This window comes from Trachurus japonicus, chromosome 13 (genome assembly GCF_045865225.1).
Source record: "Trachurus japonicus isolate A0001 chromosome 13, Traja_1.0".
Lineage (NCBI taxonomy): Eukaryota > Metazoa > Chordata > Actinopteri > Carangiformes > Carangidae > Trachurus > Trachurus japonicus.
This window is the reverse complement of record NC_140919.1, coordinates 13513860-13534844: the sequence shown is the minus strand read 5'-3', so window position 1 is coordinate 13534844 and position 20985 is coordinate 13513860. Positions and strand designations below refer to the sequence as shown.

At 45.6% G+C, this 20985-nt stretch overlaps 2 protein-coding genes across 3 annotated transcripts in view; both read right to left on the bottom strand.

Moving 5' to 3' along the window:
- Nucleotides 1-20985, bottom strand: part of lsamp (limbic system associated membrane protein) — a 710303-nt gene that overhangs the window by 460652 nt on the left and 228666 nt on the right. The gene's annotated exons all lie outside the window — the stretch shown is intronic.
- On the bottom strand, nt 12620-19201 carry LOC146975665 (uncharacterized). The gene has a single exon (XM_085794639.1). It carries the CDS (start codon nt 19199-19201, stop codon nt 12620-12622), a length of 6582 nt encoding a protein of 2193 aa, XP_085650765.1.

Sequence of the window (20985 nt, the reverse complement as noted above, 5' to 3'; positions counted from 1 at the left end):
CAAGTAAAAAGAAGGACTTTTCTGTGTTGTCATCTTGAAATAAATAAAAATAAATAAAATGAGCGGGACCTGAAGTGTGCTCTTTCATTGTTCAGCACGCTTCCTGCATGAACTAACAACAGGCTGCTTTCACTGTGAACTTGACCTTTTTGTGGTCTGAGAATGTGTGTGTTGAGATAACACAAACTGCTATCAAAGGCATGAAGAGGGATCACGGAGCTGACCATTAAGTAACCTCAAAGCAGTAATAATCATTTCCCATCATTTATTTACAGCAAAGTCTCCGGAAAGAGAAACTCCTCATCTATACAACAGGTTTTGGTCCTTTGGTCCAGATTGTAAGATGTAGGACTGGACAATATGGATTTTTCACAACAAATCCAATTTACTATTTAAATTGATTTTTCTTTCACACTACTTAAAATCAATCTGCAGACGACAAAGAAATTGTTCAAAACAAGTTTTAACTTTGTTTTGTTTGATTTTCCCTTCTGGGAAGAAGAGATGAAGGCTGGACTTTTCAGTGACACAATGCAATGCACTATGCATACCACACAGCTGATTTGCAAACTTTGTAAAAGAGTTGTCAGCGTGAAAGACGGTCAGATGACAAACTTACCTGTGAGGAGGGTGGTCAGCTGCAGCTCACACAGACGAGCTGTCAGAGGTCAAAATTTAAAGATTTGATCGCCATCGGAGCTTGATTACAATATTAGAATGGGTGTGGCATTGTACACTATGCACAGCTGTAGCAAAGTGGCATGTGTGTGTGTGTGTATTATAACATCAAATGAACATTGTCGATCATCCTCTCAATCGCCAATTGCCAATTGGCACAATACAAGCCTAGGATGAGCCCATTCTGAAGTACAGGAGCCCAGCTGGGAGCGTCAGTGGCAGATGTGGAAGATACACTCAACTTTCATTACAACAAATTGACCGAAACTACAAATTCAAATTAATTGATAAAATTGATTAATCACCCAGCCCTAGTGAGATGTTGCTTTAATCGAAATCTATTAGGACATTAATAGAAAATGTAGTCTCATTCTCAATTGAATATCCTGTTTTTTCAACACTGACTCTGTTGTACGGTGGCCTGGAGGTGCAAACCAACATTACAAAATCCGAAACACTTTTACAAAGCTTGAGACAAATTTACATTTTAGAAAACATTTTTACATATCATAAAACAAAATTACATTATCATAACACATTTACAAGACCTGAAACAATTTTTAATTTCAGAAAACAAATTAACAAGAAAAAAAAACACTTTTACAAACACAGAGACACAATTACAAGTCCCAAGACAAATTTACGAATAACATCAACCGGAAAAGGAATGTTGTTGTTCCAAGATGGACAGCGATCAGTGCCGTCGCCGGCAGTAGACATGTGTATTTGCCACGGTCATGGTAAATGTGTTTCAGGACTTGTATATGTGTTATGGTGATGTAATTTTGTTTTATGATATGTAAAAATGTTTTCTAAAATGTAAATTTGTCTCAAGCCGAGTCAAGTGTTTCGGATTTTGTAATGTTGGTTTGCACCTCCAGGCCACCGTACTGTTGACTGTGTTATCTTCCCGAGCAGGAGACGCAGTTCTCACTGTCACATGGCAATATCGCCAGCATGAGACAACTGTAGTCAATACAGCAGCCACAGATCTCTGCTTGGAAAAACTTTCGACAGCTGTTGGCCTAAAGTTTAGTGGCTTCATGTGGGTGGAGGAGCTCAGCTAAACCTCCAGAGGGTTTTCCATCCACTCAGTGGGTGTCAACCATCTGTTTATAAGGAACTGACTTGCAGCGAGAAGTAAACCATGACAAGAAATTAATAGAAACCGGTTGATCGCATCATAGTGGGCATGGTGTTTCATGATACAGAATCTCATTTTAGTAAAAGGCAAACAGCAGCTCTCCACCAGTGTTATTTTGTTTTGGCTCTACAGCCCATTCAATTAGGGAAGAAAACACTTCTAAGATGAATCATGTTGTTCTCACAGTGGTCAGCCGTGCTAATGCTGTTAGCAGGAGACACATTAACAATGACGAGTTGGTTAGAGCGCTGGAGCTGGGAGGCCGTGCAGGCTGGGTAAAAGCTGCGTTTGATATTAATTTATAGCACTAATTTAGCTGCTGTATTCCCAGAGCTAAAGCCCAAGTGAGGAGGTGTGATGTGTGAAGTGTGTAGGAGCACACGCCGCAGGTACGAGGACCAAGTGTATCATTATGGAAGTGAAGTGTGAGGAGATCAACTGTAAGAGCTAATTTACCTGATGTGCAGTTAAGAGCTGCCCCTGCTATTGTTGTGTTTATTTCTTATTCATTTATTTCCAATAAAAACAGGCCTCTGCCGGAGAAGTGATAATGACTGTGCCTTTCTAATCCGTCCCTCTCATGCAGGGTAAATGAGGTAGTCGAATCCGTTCATCGGTGAGAGGAGGGAGAGAGCAGTTGTGCAGTGCAGGGGTTGAACAGTAAGTCAGTCAGCGGACTGACAGCTAATATTATGATTACAGTATATTTCCTAACTGTCACTCATTCACTAAGTGTTAGACAGCTGAATGCCCTCATGGGTGGAAGTATGTGTGAGAGCGCTGACAGCGTGAAGGCTGCAGAAACGGACAGATGAGACTCAGGTTGTTGGCCGGGAATTGATATGACGACCTGTTTAAGAAGAGACTACGGAGACCAAAAGTCCTTCCAATGCAGCAAAAAAAACAAAAAAAAACACGGACCAAACCAATTAAAGATCCTCGGCTGCAGCGAAAAGCAGAAACGCCGTCGTCATTCAACTGATATTGAGAAGTCGCTCCGTTCATTATATGGCACAGTGGATCCATTACTGTGCAACACAACGGCATCACTGCGGTTAGCGGCGATACATCATGTTAGCAAATAGCCGCTCTGACCGCCACTGACACTGCTCTAATATTACACTGATGACTTTCACAACACATTAGATAAACTGATGAGTGTGTCACCGCTAACAACAGCATCAGCACAGTGCTTTAGTTCAGAGAACAAACCCACCACTGTCTGGACCGTCTGACCCCTATTAGTTTGTTTTCTCATCGTCCACATGTGAGAGAAAAGGCCGGAAATTGGGCTTCTCTCTATCTCTCTCTCCCTCTTTCTCTCACTGAGGGACTAATTCATTATGTTATTGAGCTAAACAGCATCTAATTAATGTCGTTTCTGTCGGTCATTCAGCTGCGCAGCATTCAGTCGGAATTTGCCGTTCATTAAAACATTCAATTATTTACTATAAAAATGAATTTCCAGTTTGTGTTCAGAAAATAAACGGAGACGGCGATGGGCTCCCGAGTCCCGTTTGACTGATGACGCTCTGCTCTCTGTGAATGTTTCTAAATTAAACCGAGCAACATGCTACAGATTCTGCTGGGAGCAACACATCCCCACAGAACATAACAGGCCAGTCATACATCACTGAGCTGTGACATCAACATAATGCGCACAGCGAGAGGCGCTACGGCAAGTGTAATCAATAATGAACCATGATTTGAGGGGGATTGTGTGTTAAAGAGAAATCATAAGCAGAAAAGGGCAGAATGTAACAGAAAGCAATAAACAGCAACAGTAGGGATTTGGTGATATGGCATCCATGCCAATGTGCACTGGTGTGTCACACATACACATAATACTAGCTCATAATAAAGCTCAAGTCATGTTTACATTGGTATTCTAATGGTGGAATATGGCACAGTTTTACCTCTTGAATTCGATATTTCTAAATCAAAGATGCAGATTAAAACACTGCTTCTGATTTGGAAAAAAAGACTGGCAGGGAGCAGTACTTTACACCTCTTCATCGACACTGTGCCTGTTTGATGTGAGCAATGCTACAAAAATAAGAGGGATCAAAGACTCAAACGTCTATTTTCATCTTGAACAAGGTTCACTCCTGTTCTGGCTTTTCATGTTCGAAGACAACAGCTGTGAAGGAGCAACATGAAATATTCTAGCGGTTCACTGATACAGGTTTTTACATGGATGATGTCAGTGTTGGGAACAAAACAGAGCAGCTGAGGGTCAATTCATAATGTCTTTGTGGCGTTGTTCAAAGCGAGCTATTAACGGTTAACGATTTCATACTAGATTAGCTTGACAAGCACATGTTTACTATTATAATCAAGCCTAGAATTATCACACAAACCTCTAAATAAAGTAGCATTAAATTTAATAAACTTAAAGGGATAGTTCAACATTTTGGCAAATTGGCCCATTGCCATAATCCCTATAGTCATAGCAGTTGGTTTGTTACCTTTAATTGTCGGTGCAAGCTATTTTTAGAACGGCGGAGCAGAGCCGTGAGCTGCTCAGAGCTACGCTACGGAGGCTCATGGGATTTCTTGGTTTCCCTCATCAAACTCAACAAATACACAATCCAACAACTCCAAAACACTCTGGTGAACAAGTTGTGAGCTGCACATTCACCACGCTACAGTATGAGATAATGACAGAATGTTGTTTTCGAGGTAAATTCATGCAAAACTGCTGATGCGTGTTCCCATCGGTGGCAGTTTTTCAGCAAGCAGTCTCTGCATTTACCTCGAAAACAACTCTGTCTGGTAACGTCAGGGCTTCCCGCAGCGCTTTCCTGTTAAGGCGGCCGCCTTAACAACAAAGAGCTGCCGCCTAAAGTAACATCTTAAAAAAAAAAATGTAGCGATATTCGCCGCCGCCGCCGCCCCCCCCCCTACCCCCCCCCCCCCAACAGATCTCCGCGCTACCCCCCCCCCCCCCCGTCAACAGATCTCCGCGCTACCCCCCCCCGACAGGACAGACACCACCTTAACTAACACATTTTCTGGGGGAAACACTGAACGTTGTGTTATTATCTCATAGCGTGGTGAATGTGCAGGTCACAACTTGTCCACCAGAGCGTTTTGGAGTTGTCGAATTGCGTATTTGATGAGTTTGATGAGGGAAACCAAGAAATCCCATGAGCCTCTGTAGCGTAGCTCTGAGCAGCTCGCCGCTCTGCTCTGCCATTCTAAAAATAGCTTGCACCGACAAATAAAGGTAACAAACCAACTGCTATGACCATAGGGATTATGGCAATGGGCCAATTTGCCAAAATGTTGAACTATCCCTTTAAAAAAAATACAGAAACTACTAATAGAAGAGTTGGTGGTCGAGCTAGCTTCCAAAGACATTGGCTAACAGTTACCACAGGAGGGCAGTTACTGAATATGATGAATGCATCAGATCCACTATGGGACAGAACACTGTTCTGAGATCAGATGTACAGACAGACACTGCCTCCACTTCAGTGTCGTCCTAATTGATGTCCATTTGCTTTAACAGCTTGTCCCGATGGCGGCTGTCGATGAAGAAAACATGTTTATATTATGTAACGTGCTAATGACCAACAATAAAGCACATCACTGTTCTACACGCATACCAATCCCCAAACCGTCCAGATGACAAACAAGAATAATAGTGGGCCGAGGTAACATATGAATTCATCACCATGGCAACGTCACAGCTCCACTCCTTCTGTCCCCCTTCACCTCAGCTGGATGAACTTTCTCTGTTGTCACGATGATTGACAGCTATGACAGCACTCACTTGAAAAACAGATAAGGAAGCTGCGGAGAGCGTGCACGCTCCGAGGTGAAGGGGTTCACCCACCCTGCACTCCCCGAACCTCTGTGATGTCAGCGGGTCGTATATTTAGGAGCCGACTGTTCTCTCACATCCATGCGACCATTCAGCCCTGAAACCCCATAGGCTACACTCTGTGAAGCAGCGGCACGCAGACAGACAGAGAGAGAGCCGGACGTCAGGCACAAGCAACAACAGCACATCGGGGGAATATGAGACAGCAAAGATGAAATCCATGTGAGACATAGCAGACAAACAAGTTCTGTACATCAGAGTCCCTTCACTGTCTAATTACAGATCAATCAATGGAGCCCCGATCTAATTCTAAAGCCTGTTTCTCATTGGACTGAAATCAAGAGGGAGCTGTGATGGTGGCTGATGGACACCCATGACGAAAGAGAAAGAGAGAGGAAATGCAGTGAGAGGAAGAAACTCTAAACCTCAGGGCTCCATCCGTGTGTGTGTGTGTGTGTGTGTGTGTGATCAGCTCGGGAGAGGCAGCCACTGTGTCGGTAATAGAAATGTAAAATGTTTGGCTCAAGACTGAAGAGCAGGAATTAGGATTTTATCACTCAAGCACACAACGGCATGTTCAGGAACTTCAGCTGAGGCGAGGCGCCGGTGTTTGCCTCTTAAAACAGCGTGTATTATATCATTGCGACAGAAAGCTATTCAAAGCGCTCTGACAACTACTGAGAGATGATGGAGCTGCATGTGACACACTTATCTCTGGACTGTAGATTTAAATGCTGGAGGTCAGTCCTCGGTGATTTGACTCAGCATACAAAACAGTCTTTAACATGGCAACGCTGCCGTATACAATGATGACACACACAATGGAGCTGCACTGTGACTGGCTGGATGTTAAGCTGCACTGTCCCTTTTAGTCCTGAGACCAATTCAGTTCAGTTTTATCAGTGTAGTGCCAGAACATCCAGGAAACATCCAGCAGTAAGCAGTTAGTTTACTGCTATGATAGATAGATGGATAGATAGATAGATAGATAGATAGATAGATAGATAGATAGATAGATAGATAGATAGATAGATAGATAGATAGATAGATAGATAGATAGATAGATAGATAGATAGATAGATAGATAGATAGATAGATAGATAGATAGATAGATAGATAGATAGATAGATAGATGTAGCACGAGCAATTTATTTTACCATTTATGGCATTGGAGGTCTGCTTTCTGCACAATAAATGCTCAAAAAATTACATTATTGTTTTTTTTTTTTTTTTTTAAATCAATGTAGCATTGCTAAGAGACTACAAAACCCATTTAGAAACACGTCCATTATAATTTTTACACTTAAATTTATACTGCGATATATATCGTTACGGTGAAGTGATTTGATCTATACCGTGATATGAATTTTAGGTCATCCTGCCCAGCTCTAATAGATAGATGTATAGATGTATAGATGTATAGATGTATAGATGTATAGATAGATAGATAGATAGATAGATAGATAGATAGATAGATAGATAGATAGATAGATAGATAGATAATGACAATAAAAGTCTATAGACATTTATTGTCATTATCGTACCATAAAAGTCTATCTATATCTTCTATATCTATTATGCATAATGCTTAAATACATCCATAAACTAGTGGAAATAATAAAAAAAGAAATCAGACCAGGTCAAGAGATGATGTCAGAACGCAGCACTCACAGCTCACTCCCCCCACCCTCTCTCTCTCTCTGTTCCCCACATACACAGATTCAGAGCAGGATGTTCTTACCTGAAAAACGCACACACACAGAGAAAAGCAGATTGTGTTTGAAGGATTCATACAACTTAAACCATCAAGCACTTAATACATCGAGTGTAACCAGCGTAACTCTGAAGGCTCCTCCCGACAGAACGCAGCCAGCCAGCCTTCTGCAGGGGAGTCAATTGTATTTTTGACTCTTGCCTGAATTTACAGTGCCACTGACTGCGCAGAGTAAGACAACATGTATTTACTGCCACAAACACAGTGAGGGGTGTCTGAACTGTCAGATGAGTCCTTGTGAACAGAAGCTACTGATGCAAACACCACAGGAGAGATGAAAATGAGGAGGACTCAGTTTGGGCTAAAGAAGCAGGAGCCGATCCAGCGCTCACATCTTCCTCAGGCAAAATCTGCCGAGTGTTACTCCTCCTCGCCGGAACGCGCGGTTCTCTGGGTTCTCTGCTTCCCACCATGCTCACTTTGGGTCTCGTTATCACATCCTTAGGGAGAGCCCCCCCTTGGGTCAAACCAAGAGGACAGATTTACACATGGCTCTTTTTTTTTTCTTTCTTTCCTCAGCTGACCCTTAGGGGCCTCCGTACATCCTTAATGCCACAGGGGAAATCTAAAGAGGACGGGAGGAGAAGAAGCAGGAAAGCTGAGCTCAAACCAGCCGCTGCACTGGCAGATCACCTATTATCAGGGTTGGGGAGTAACGGATTACACGTAATGGTGTTACGTATTTAAAATACTAAATATGAGTAACTGTATTCTGTTATAGTTACAGTTTAAATTGGTGTAATCTGAATACAATTACTTTCTTTAAAAAAAAAAAAAAAACTTCACGTTTTTAAAAGGATCCTGGACTGTCATGATGTTTATAATGAGCATGGTTTAACAGCAACGTCACGCTGTTTCCAAAATGACACCGACTTCAGCAGAGATGTGAGTTTAAGTACAGTTTTAGTGGTTTTAGTTAGCCTACAGATTTTACAGTGGCTCCTGTCATCATTACTTTATTTTAAAAATATCATCATGTTTCTTGCCCTACACTCACAAACAAAACCTATTTTAAATGGTGTATTTTTTTGAAGGTATTCTGCATAAGTATAAGAGGTTGAGGGGCTGTAGTCTGGACTGTAGAGCAGAGAAAGCTGCTTAGTTTTAATATAGCCTAGGTCTACTAATGTAATGTGATTGGCTATTTAAAAAAAAACATTTAAATATTGCTGGATGATCAATTTAGTTTAGTTTATTTAGTTAATTGAAACAGGACAGTGTACATTACCATTAGTCAATTGAAAAAAAACAATGAAAAGATGGTTGTACCAGATTTAGCTCAGGCTAATTTTCATCTGTAGTCCTGACACTCACAATACAAAACACAATAAAATACAGATGCCAAAGAATACACAACATAGTGCAATACAGAAAGGCCCAAGACATACTGTAGAAAGGCACAGATAAACACAAAGGCCCACACACACGGGCCACACCGGGACTACATGAAAACACATACATACATCTCCTTAACAAATTTAAATGTGGTTTGACAAATTCAAACACATACTTATTAATGCTTTAGTTTAAAGGAGCCACAGTAGCCAATAAGTTTATGTGTAAGATCATTCAAAGCAAGTTAAAGGCGCTAGGCAGGCAATTTTGAAGTGATCTAAAAGTAATCCAGAAAGTATTCAGATTACATTACTTTACTTGAGTATATTGAAATACATTACAGATTCCATTTTAGGACATGTAATCAGTAATCTGTAGGGGAATACATTTTAAAACACAGTTTATTATGGACCCACCAGTGCACGCACAAGAGCACACAGCAGACATCATGTAAGACGGCTGATGAGGTTTCTGACCAACAACAATCTGCCACCTCCGTGACGATGATCGATGATCAACGTGTGTTATTCTCGCGGTGTGGGGACACAGCGGTTTATTCTCCAGACGTGTCTCATTAAAGGACAGAGGTGACGGGATCTGAAAGGTCCATAATGCATTTTAATAAACAAGAAAACCCCTGATGAGAGAAGACAGGAGGACGGGAAATAATCAACGTTTGGCCAAATGGAGTTCATCGCAATCCCATCACCTCATCATGTCAAGTGACACGCAGCTATTGTGCTCTCACCACAGACAAATTAAGAATCACCACGGCGATGTACCTCATTAGTTATCACCTCCGAATAATAAACATCCCACCAATTCCGGGAAATATTAAACAACAACGTTACTGTTTATGTGCTCTGTAGATAAAGCAGGCAGCAGTCACACTGTTGCCATGTTAGGGTGCCATCTTTCACTGCATAATGCACCTTTCTGTGAATATAATCTACAGCATTGCTGACAGTCAATCCGCACAGGGATTAACAGCCTAAGGTGGAGAGTGTGACTTCAGTTTGGCAGGCATTAGTCTCATTAAACTCTTCACCTCAAGACACAAATCTACAAGTGGAGAGCAAAAGAAGTCAGGCAGAAGTAAAACTGATTTACTATACGACTGAAAATATGATGGAACTGAGCTGAGATTTACTGGAGTAATAAAAGAATTAGAAAAGAAGATGCTACAAACTATATCAGTGGAAATTGTTATATAGTAGAAGATGATTCATTCATTAAAGCTGTCAACAGCAGCTAAGCAACTGCAGGCGATCATGACAAACACCATCTTGGAAACCAATAACCCTGAAGGGGAGAAAAAATAAATAATGATGATAACAATAATGGTTGAGAAAGGTTTGGACTGCAAAGGAAGTAAACATCCTCCAAACCTGTATTTGACTCTGCACAGCTGCACAGGTGTGCAGGAGGAGGTCCTCCTCCCTGTGGCTGTGTGGCTACACAGGCTTGTTGATGCCTCCAGGCTTCACTCTTTCATTACAGCTGCAGGATTTTTTGGGGGAGGAAATGAGAAGAGAAGACAACCGGGTGTCTGTCTGCTGTCAAACTCCCGTCCATCGCTCCCTAATCTCCTTTATTTCACACCTCTGCCTCAGAAACATGTGGGATGTTAAACCCCCCCAGCCGACCAGTCAACAAGCCCTGCTGACTTCTCTGGCTCAGACAAAAGACGTTGTTCCCACTCGCTCTGTGGGTAGAGAGGAGGAAAAGATCTCATAAAGCCGGGCGCCCCAGCTGAGCCGCTGTGTGAAGATGTTTAAGATCACAGATTCGGTCTCTGGTAGCAGCTAAATGAATAACAGAATAAATGTGATGCTGCGTTCAGACTGGCTGTGATGAAGATGAGAGGAGAGCTGTTCCCCCCAAACCCACTTCACTTCGCACAAATTAGTCAGAGAGGATCGCTGAACCGACAGCAAGTGAAGACTGCTGCTTCTTAAAGGGATAGTTCACCCAAAATTCAAATTTCACTCATTATCTACTCACCCTGATGTCAACTAAGAACTGTGAGAACTGTGAGTCCTCTGTGCCTTCTCGGAGTTACGGGGGGGTCCGCGCAGCAGTGTTTGTCCATATAATGGTTGTGAATGGATACCACTTTTCTTCGTCCAAAAAGACACACCAAAAAACATCCAAATACCTCCATACTGCTCATCTGTAATGTCCCTCTTGTATTGAAGCCCCGACATGAGAAATTGTTCTGAAAAAAATTAAATAAGTCTATATTTTAACCTTGTTTGTTGCGGAAGCTCCCAGTGTCTCAGTTCACTGCTCTTCCTGTGTCAGTGCAAATCCCGGCGGAACAATTTCTCATGTCGGGGCTTCAATACAAGAGGGACATTACAGACGAGCACTATGGAGGTATTTGGATGTTTTTTGGTGTGTCTTTTTGGACGAAGAAAAGTGGTATCCATTCACAACCATTATATGGACAAATACTGCTGCACGGACCCCCCCCGTAACTCCAAGAAGGCACGAATTCTCCCAGCTCTTAGTCGATATGAGGGTGAGTAGATAATGAGTGAAATTTGAATTTGGGGTGAACTATCCCTTTAATATTGGACTTTCCGTAAGTGAGCCTCAGCCACCTGATCTCCCTAAATAACATCAAGTCATAACCAGCAATATCTGAACTGATGACATCATCAAGTGAGCCATGGCAGACAAATAAATATGAACTCAGACATTAACTAATAAGCTAAAACAATCAACTGTGTGTGCATGTGTGTGCATGTGTGCGTGTGAGAGATCCAAAACGACACGAAGCTGCCTGACAGCATCGATCCAGGCCACCCGCACTGGATGCATGAGGGGCTAAAAAAAAAAACATTTATTATCTCACACACACCACAAAAAGAGACACAAACACACACAAACACTCCTCTGTGACTCAGCCCATCATCTTGTCCTCCTCTGTGCTGACAGACAGCCCGACTCCACCTTTTTTTTTTTTTTTTCCTTTTCGCCCTCTCATCCACAAAGTACAGTATTAGCTGTCTGTCCAGATTTTTACCGAGCTATCTCTTCTCTAGTAAACTCCCCTCTGGAAGGGTATAGCCAGGACAGTACGGCGGAAACAACTCGAGTCTCTTTTCTTTCTTCTTTTATTTATTTCACACACAGTATCCGATGGTTAGCCTGCCTGCTACAGTTAACTTTACACCGTGGGTTAGCTTCTCGACTAGTAGACTAGTTTCGACTGTTTCGACTAGTATGTTGACTAGGTTGTAAACCTAAAATGTAAACACAAACACAAAATGTACTGTAAACATTATACAGGTATTCATATTAAATGATTTCTAGTTCACAGTTGCATTGAACATTACTCACCGACAAGGCGTACCGGTCCTGACAATAACTCACAAATGAGGTAGAAAAAAAAAGGACTGTGCCTTGTGGCACACTGCGCATGCTCCTACGCACGCGGTCTGGGAGTGCACTTAACACGTATCACGCATGACAATGAATTAACAGCAACGGCTGCTGGAAAGTTCTACACCTCCCACTTGGTCTACTGATTCTTGAATCCAAGTAGGCCACTATAACTAGCTCAAACAAGTAAACTTTTAATTATGAACTTTACCTATATAATCATGCACATAATGATACATTCTTAGATATGAATTACATGTCAATATTAACTGAACTGTAAGTTCAAGGTACTTTAATGTCCATAAACAACATGCTATGTCCTTGACGACATTGTCACATCCTTCACCGAAACACCCCACCAGCCTCCTAATGTCCATGTGGAGGATGGTGGAGGGGGGGTCTTGATCCTTTACCGAAACACACCACATGGAGGGGATCCATAACCGAAACACACCATGTGGCGGGGACCTTACACTTGTTCCTCCACTGGTAATAGAACCACCAGCCTCCTAACGTCCCTGTGGAGGATGGTGGATGGGAAGTTCTCCACACTTTGGCTTCTCTTAGACTGTCCGCTGGTAACTGGGCAGCTTTGGCATGTCCTCACCTTTGCATCTCGTACTACACCCTTCGCGTCAGGGCAGGCCTCCAGTACTCGACCCAGCCTGAACCGGCCCCTCAGCGCATTCTGGTCAGCTAACCACACCAGGTCTCCTGCTGCGACGTTTCTGGCAGGCGCGTGCCACTTCTGGCGGACGAAGAGACCTGGACCCGCCAGTTGACTCCACCGCTTCCAGAACTTGTCGACCTCGATCTGGACCGCTCTCAAACGTACGACAGGGTAAGTAGGATACTCGAACCCTCGCGTGTCCCCGCTGGGTCCTGCGCGCCCAAGCAGAAGTGTGTTGGGAGTTATGACTTCCACAGTTTCGTCTTGTACTTGGGCCTTAGCTCCAATTGGTCTCTCGTTTGACAGGTTAGCTGCCAGATAGAGCAGGGTCTGGAACTCCAACGTTGTTAGGTTACCTTCTTCGCCAACGCTGCTTAACGCTCTCTTGAGCACATGGACTGCCGCTTCTGCAGCTCCATTTCGGTGGGGAGAGTCTGCTGGATGAAACACCCACGTCCAGTCAGTTCCTGCAGCTGCTGCTTTCTTCTGGACACGATCCATATCGATACTACCAAGAAACTCATAAAGGTCCTGCAATACCGGCTTGGCGCCCACAAAGTTAGTCCCTTGATCCGACCAAAGCTTTCTTGGGTGACCTCTGAGAGCCGTGAAGCGATGGTACGCTTTCAGGAATCCTTCTGTCGACAAGTCTTCCACAATGTCGGCATGCACTGCCCTCGAAGCCATACAGCTGAACACCACACCCCAGACTTTCATCTTTGTCCGTCGTTTCACGGTGTCTCTGACAAAGTAGGGGCCAAAGAGGTCAAGTGTCGTAAACTCAAAGGGTGCCGCTGGTTTGGTTCGTTCGAGGGGAAGCTCACTCATCACCTGTCTGCATATCCTCGCTTTGGTCCTTCGACAGTGCATACAGGCGTCAATAACATTTCTGGCGATCCTCGGTCCCTGCACAACCCATGCTTTAGACCTCACCCGGAGGAGTGTCCCAGCAACACCTTCGTGGTTAGCTTCATGGGCCTCTCGGGTGAGAAGGGTACTAATCCACGCTTTGTAGGGAACCAGGGGCACACCGGTCTCTCCCTGCGCAATGGTCTGGACTCTGCCATAGCATCGCAGGAGCCCTGAAGCTTCATCTCTTCTGACAACGAGCCTCTCTATTGTCGATACAGGAAATGTAACTCCCTTCTGGGCAGCTAGGCACAGGTCTAGGAAAGCAGTTTCGAGTTCTTGCACTGTCAGCACCGCCTCCCACTTTGATGTTATAGGGGTTCTCCCAATGCAGGCCAACCACTTCTTCACAGCTCTACGAACATAACCGACTACTCCACAGAGTTTAGCGAGAGAACTGTACCTTGTTGGATCCACTTGGGCTATGAGCAAGGCTCCCCACAGCACCTCTGCTTGCTTGGCCTCATCTGAGGTCAATTTCACTCCATCACTTGAGGACTCTGGAGACTTGCTAGCTTCACCTGTGACCACTGGAACCTCACCACCAGGTCCGTCAGCATTCAACAGCTCCTTCGCTTGAGCTCTGGTGAGGACTGCCGAAAACGCTTTTCTCTGGAGTTTAACTACCATCTCTCTGGCGTTAGCTGCCACTTCTGAAGCGGACTTCATGGGCCAATCTTCGACCGGACAAGACAGGAAACTAGGACCCTTCTGCCACACAGAGTTTTCATCCAACTGTTCAGGAGAGCATCCCCTTGTGACTAGATCAGCGATGTTGACTTCTCCTGGGATCCACCACCAGTCAGTTACGGGCCCAGCTTTCTGAATCTCTCCGATTCGGTTCGCGAAGAATGTCTGGAATCCGTAGCTCTCCCTCTGGATAGCTCCTAGCACCGTCTGACTGTCAATGAAGTGAAACCACTTCTCCACGTCCAGTCGCCCATGCTTCAACACGTACCCTTTTAGGCGTGTGGCAAATACAGCCCCACAGACCTCAGCCTTGACCGCGTCACCTTTCTGATCGAGCGGAGTTAACTTGGCTTTCGACTCCACGAGCCTGACGACCACACCATCTGACGTCTCCCATCGCAAGTACAGTACAGCACCATAGGACTCACAGCTCCCGTCAGAAAACGTGATGCCCCAAGGCTTACCCCTCCAGCCGGAGGGCGTGAGACTTCGGAGGAACCTGATGCTGCTCAGACGAGCGTACTCCTTAAACAGTTCGATTGCTTTCCCTCGGAGCTCGTCAGAAAGAGGTTCATCCCAGGTGTCCTTTGTGAGCTTGCCAGCTTCCTGGAAGGCTCTTCTCACAAGAATCACTCCTTTTTGTTTCACAGGTGACGCTAGACCGATTGGGTCGTACAGACCAGCGATCTGGCTCAGTAGGACACGGCGAGTCAGTGGGTTTGGTGTCTTTACTCCCACTTCTTCTTCTGTGAGGTCAACCTCTGTTCTCATCTTCTTCTTCCTTCTGGAGAAGTTAATGGAGACCATCACGAAGAGTCTGTCCTCTTGCACGAGGTAGCCAACCCCTAAGGCTTTGTTATCCTCTTCCCTTAGCTGGTTGGGCAATACTAGAGTCAGCGGCTTGGACTCTGTCTCCTCCTGCCTCCCACTATAACCGGACCGGACCCAGGGTTTAAGGTAGAAGCCTCCTGCTCTCAGTATCTTCTCCACTCCCTCTAGGATCTTGTCTAGACACTGTGGGTCATTGTGAGACGTGAGGAGGTCATCGACGTAGGAGTCTTCCTCGATGACTCTTCTTTCCTCCTCCATGTCAGAGAACTGGGGTAACTTGGCAGTCTCTCGCATGGCTACCTGCGCGATGCACCCCGCCGGTTTGTCTCCCATGTTCACTCTCACGACAGCGTAGTCCTCAATCTCATCTGTTGGTGAGTCTCTCCACAAGAATCGATGCACATGGACCTCTTGTTCCTCCAGCCATACGGAATTGTACATCTTGGTGATGTCTCCGATGGCTGCGTGCTCTCCTTCCCGGAACCTGAGAAGCACCGCCCTGATGGGATTAAGAACGTCTGGGCCTTTGTGTAAGATGCTGTTCATACTCACCCCTCTGTACTCTTGGCTGCTATTCCAGACGAGGCGCACTGGTGTAGTCACTGAGTGGGGGTTTGGTGCGGTTAGATGGCTCACCCACCACACGGCACCTTTCCAGCCGTCCATTACGTCCTTGGTGAGCTTAACAGCAGCTCCCCTCCCCACCATCTCGTGGACTTGCCTCATGTAGGCCTCCTTCCACATGGGGTCTTTCATGAGCCGCTTCTCGGCCCTCAAGAACGTTGCTTCCACAGCCTTTCGGTTGTTGGGAAGAGAGGCTGGGTCTTCCTTCCAAGGATACTTCGCATCCCAGTGCGGCTTGTTGCTGTGAGCGTCACTTTCCCGGTAGGTCAGGCCTGCTCGTATTATCTCCAACTCCTTCTCGTCGGCCAGCGACATCTCCTTTCCTCCCGGTGGGCACTTGCCACAGCGACACCCTCCGCAGGCGGGGTTGCAGGCAGCTCCGATGCTATCCCACTTTAGCCACTCAAGAACCTCCTTATTGCAAGCTGCTGTCGTCCGAACTTCCAGGCAGCTTTCTTGTTCCTGGTGGTTTTCTGTCTTTCCCGCAAAGTGTTCTTCAACCTTAATGGCTACTGTCTTCATGGAGTGAGCGAAATGCGTCTTTGAGCGCCAGGTGGTTACCTCAGCTTCTTCGAAAAGATCTGGATGCACACCACTCACGGTTTTGCCCAGAGGACCATCCCATAGCACCAGGTCACCAGCTCTTTGCAGTCTTTGTGGGGCTAATCTGCCTTCTCGAGTACTGATCAGTAGATCTATCTTCTCTGGACGGGACAGTTCTCCTGGCTTCACCCCCGGGAAGAACTGCTCCAACCGCTCTGATGTCACCACTCGATCCACTTTGGCGATGTTCTCCATCCCGTAGCAGATCATCTCATGGAGCTTTAAGGTCCCTCGTGAAGTCCACACCTTTATTGTCACAAGATACCTTTTTGTGTCAACTTTCACATTCATCGTGCCAACACCATACACAACAAGCGTGATCGGTACACCGGTCAGTCCGAGTCTCTCCGCAGCTTGATGTGTGATGTAATTAGTGTCTGAGGCGAGATCGACCAAGGCTCCAAGACTGTCTCCTCTCTTCGTTGTGACAGGTACGAGCATCATGAGAACTGGATGCTCCTTTAAGCCGCTCTGTTCTATCAGATCCTTGCCAGTAGACACTCTTGACGTCGCCCTGTTTGTACAGGCTCTGCGGACAGCTTCCAGCTGGTGGGGAGTCAGTCCTAACTCGGCGAACACAGCCTCTTGCTCCTCTGTTGGACCATGATGTCCCTTCTTTTCCTCTGCTTTGTTCTCCCTCTTAGCAGCATCCCTCCTCGTTGGTGCTTTAGTGCAGAGGAAGTAGTGGTGGTCCGCTGGAGTGTCACCTTTCCTACACTCTTCCTTGCGACAGAGGAACTTTGGAGTACAGGTGCCGTCAACTCTGTGAACATCCAGACACTTTGTGCATGCTCTTGCCTTTTTCACATGTGCTTTCTTCTCTGGAACGGTGGCTTTCCTGAAAACTTTACAGCGAAACAGTTTTCCTCCATGTTCTTCATCACCACACACAGCACATGGTAACAGCGGGGAATCTCTCTTAATTTCACTCGCTGTAGTCTTTGTGAACGACTTCTTTTCCCTCCTTCTGTCACTTGGTTTCTCCCGGTAGCTTGGTCTTTCAGGAGCGTTAGCCGACCATGGCTTGCTGGGTAGCAGCTGTCCCAACCTCACGAGTAACGACTTTTGGTCCTCCAGGAACAGTAAGAGCCTGTCGAAACGGTTTCCTGGATGGACATTGTTACCGGGGTTTCGTACACACATCAACCACTCTCTTTTCATGACATCAGGGAGTTTGCTTTCTAGAGACCTAATTACCAGTTGGTTCTGCAAGGCGTCTACACATCCCAGGTCCGTGAGATCCAATGCTGCCCTCTCCACTGCTAAGATTAACTCCAACGTCTCACGTGGCTGGTGGTTCTTAACAGCAGGCCGGGACTGTAGCTCCATCACGATCTCTTCGGCTGTTTGCGCTTTGTCACCATAATGGTTCTCTAGTTCTCTAAAGATATCGTTTGCATCTCTGCAACGCAACAGTCTGAGTTCACTTTTTACAGTCTCATCTATGCTGTCTAGCAAATGAAGTTTCTTACATTCACGTGATCCTGAAGGTTCCGCTTGTGCCTGGATACTCTCCCATTCAGTCTTCCAACGCCAATAGTCCCTCCTATCCCCGGAGAACTTAGGCAAGCTAATGGGTGTGAGTCTTATTTTAGGTCGCGCCCACTGGTAGCTGTTATCTCCTCCGGCGTACGCACCAGAACCGCTATGTGGCCCGTCGCTCCCTTGCCCCATGCTGAGATCGGCGGGTGGAGCTACGTGAGTGCTCAGCAGTTGTGGCGTGCTAGAGAGGGTTGGAGGTAGAGCAAAACCAACACTGAGTCCACTGTCCAATTGTCCTGATTGCAGGTTGGGCTGAAACGACCGTTGGGGAGTGCTGAGTATGGCAGGTGCTGCGTAGCTGCTTGGTGGGGGATTACTGATCGTGACGACTTGAGGAGCGCTGGTAATGATGCTTGCTCTGTCAGTGGAAATGAACGGAGGAGGGCTTACAGTTCCCTGCCCGTCACTGGGCGAGGTAACAACAGCAGGCTGGGTGTTATCAGGTGGGGTAGCGGTAGCAAGGGTTACTGGTAGGGTAACAGTGATGTCATCAACGGCTGTAAGACTGTCGCTAACACCGACCGCGTTATCACCCCCAACATCTTCATCCTCTTCCTCGCCGTTGTTATGGTCTGTACTGCGCCTCTTCATTTCCTCTGTGTCCCGTCGGCATGTCCACTCGTCCATCAGTTGCTCCTTGTCCTCTTTCAATGACAGAAAGAGTGTCCATTTATCTTTTCCATGTGGTCGATAGTCTCTCCAGGTATACACAGTGTTTCTGAGCTCATGGAGTTTTCTATCCAGTTTACCACTTTCAACCCCTTGCTGTGTCCATGGCACTACTTTGTCTTTCCAGAGTGCCTCAGCCCGACCAAAAGCCGACTGGAACTGTGCGACAAGAGCATCTATGTCTGGCGCTGCATACTTTGACCACAGTATCTCCATAACCATGGTTTCACCTTCAAAGAACTTTTGCTCACTAGCGTCTCTCCTTGTTAGAGCGTCCTGTGATTCACTGTCGTCGCCTGTTGGATCCATCTGCTCCAGTGCTTCGATGTATTCATTACTGGCATCAAGGAGTTTATCGTAATCGTCTCTCAATCTTGTTAACTCTTGTGAGAGGTCAACTTCACGTAAACGGCCAGCACTGACACTAAGGCGGTTTATCCGTGTTGTAAAGTTCCGTTGTGCATTTGAACGCTTCTGCTTTAGGCTCTCTATGACTGACTTGTCATCCGCCATTTTGTTTCCCACTCAGGAATCACTAGAATCACTTTAACAGCAAAAAGAATCGTTTGATCCGCAAAAAGAATCGTTCGATTCGGTTCGATTCGCAAAAAGAATCGTTCGTCCAAATGAACGGCTCAGTTCGAAAGATCCGTCCGAACGAACAATTCGTCCGGAACGGCACACAAACGTTGCGTCTTTTACCGGCTGTTATGGCTGGAAGCCTTGTTGCACACACTTTACAGTCCTGTTAGCGGCGTCTTGTAGCAATGTTTGATCACAATATCACAGTCTCTGTGGCTATTTAGTAGCAACTTTAGCCTCCTTTAGCATAGCAAGTTAGCACGAAGTAGCACTCAGAAAAAGTCACTTTATCAGCTTTGTAGCTTCTCATACAATCCACACAGCCTTACTTACAGCTGCGGTGATTCTTCCTCACTTTAACGGCCCCGTTAGCTCTCGGCTCCGGCTCGTCCGTTGTAGCGGCGTTGTTTGCGGTCGCGTGCTCACCCGGCTCCGGGTCTCCGGTCCCGGCGCTGGTTCTCAACGATGACCGTCCTCCGCTCGGCGCTGTGTACTCCGTTGCACGGCTCCGACGGCGGTTTACAACTGTCCAGATTTTTACCGAGCTATCTCTTCTCTAGTAAACTCCCCTCTGGAAGGGTATAGCCAGGACAGTACGGCGGAAACAACTCGAGTCTCTTTTCTTTCTTCTTTTATTTATTTCACACACAGTATCCGATGGTTAGCCTGCCTGCTACAGTTAACTTTACACCGTGGGTTAGCTTCTCGACTAGTAGACTAGTTTCGACTGTTTCGACTAGTATGTTGACTAGGTTGTAAACCTAAAATGTAAACACAAACACAAAATGTACTGTAAACATTATACAGGTATTCATATTAAATGATTTCTAGTTCACAGTTGCATTGAACATTACTCACCGACAAGGCGTACCGGTCCTGACAATAACTCACAAATGAGGTAGAAAAAAAAAGGACTGTGCCTTGTGGCACACTGCGCATGCTCCTACGCACGCGGTCTGGGAGTGCACTTAACACGTATCACGCATGACAATGAATTAACAGCAACGGCTGCTGGAAAGTTCTACACTGTCTGTGGTAGTTCTGTTGATATATTGGTTGAGACCTGACTCTGTTCTCCAGAGAGAACCCATCAAATGTGTGAGTCTATAACTCCGCTCCGACTCTGGCCGTCGAGAATCAGAGCGAGCTGAGGGAACATCTCTGTCTGCCCGTCACGTATCCGGCCGGCAGCCGACTCCAAACAAGATCAAATCTGGCACATCTGCAGAGGCAAACTGGCAGCGTTGCTCCTCAACTTAATCACTGCATTTGGCTTCACCACAGAGAGCACAGACTGTCCACATGAATTTGTAGCAATTTTCCACACAGACTTGTTCACCATCGTGACTGTTTCATGTCCATGGCCCTGTTCTTCAAACGTGGGACAGCGTTCACAACACAAGTTCTTTGAATATTGATGATTGATTTGTCGATCCTGATTAAAATTATTTTTAACAGTAAACTATAATCAGTATTCGTATGAGGCCAAATTCTTATTGTGCGATTGCACAGTTGCCTGGGGTTGCCCAGCATGCAACTGATTCAATGCATTCACAGATTCAAATTTCAGTGTTTGAATAAAGGGGGGACAAACCACTTCATCACTGTGTTCTGTTTGTTTATGTCACATCAGGCATCAAAGTGAGAGTGTGTGCAGCTTATGAACACATTCCTGCACACGGTGTATGCAAATCACTGCTTTAACACATGTTTGT

Excerpts from the sequence above, each read along its gene's own strand:
- LOC146975665 (XM_085794639.1), bottom strand. The coding sequence starts at position 19,201 with ATGGCGGATGACAAGTCAGTCATAGAGAGCCTAAAGCAGAAGCGTTCA.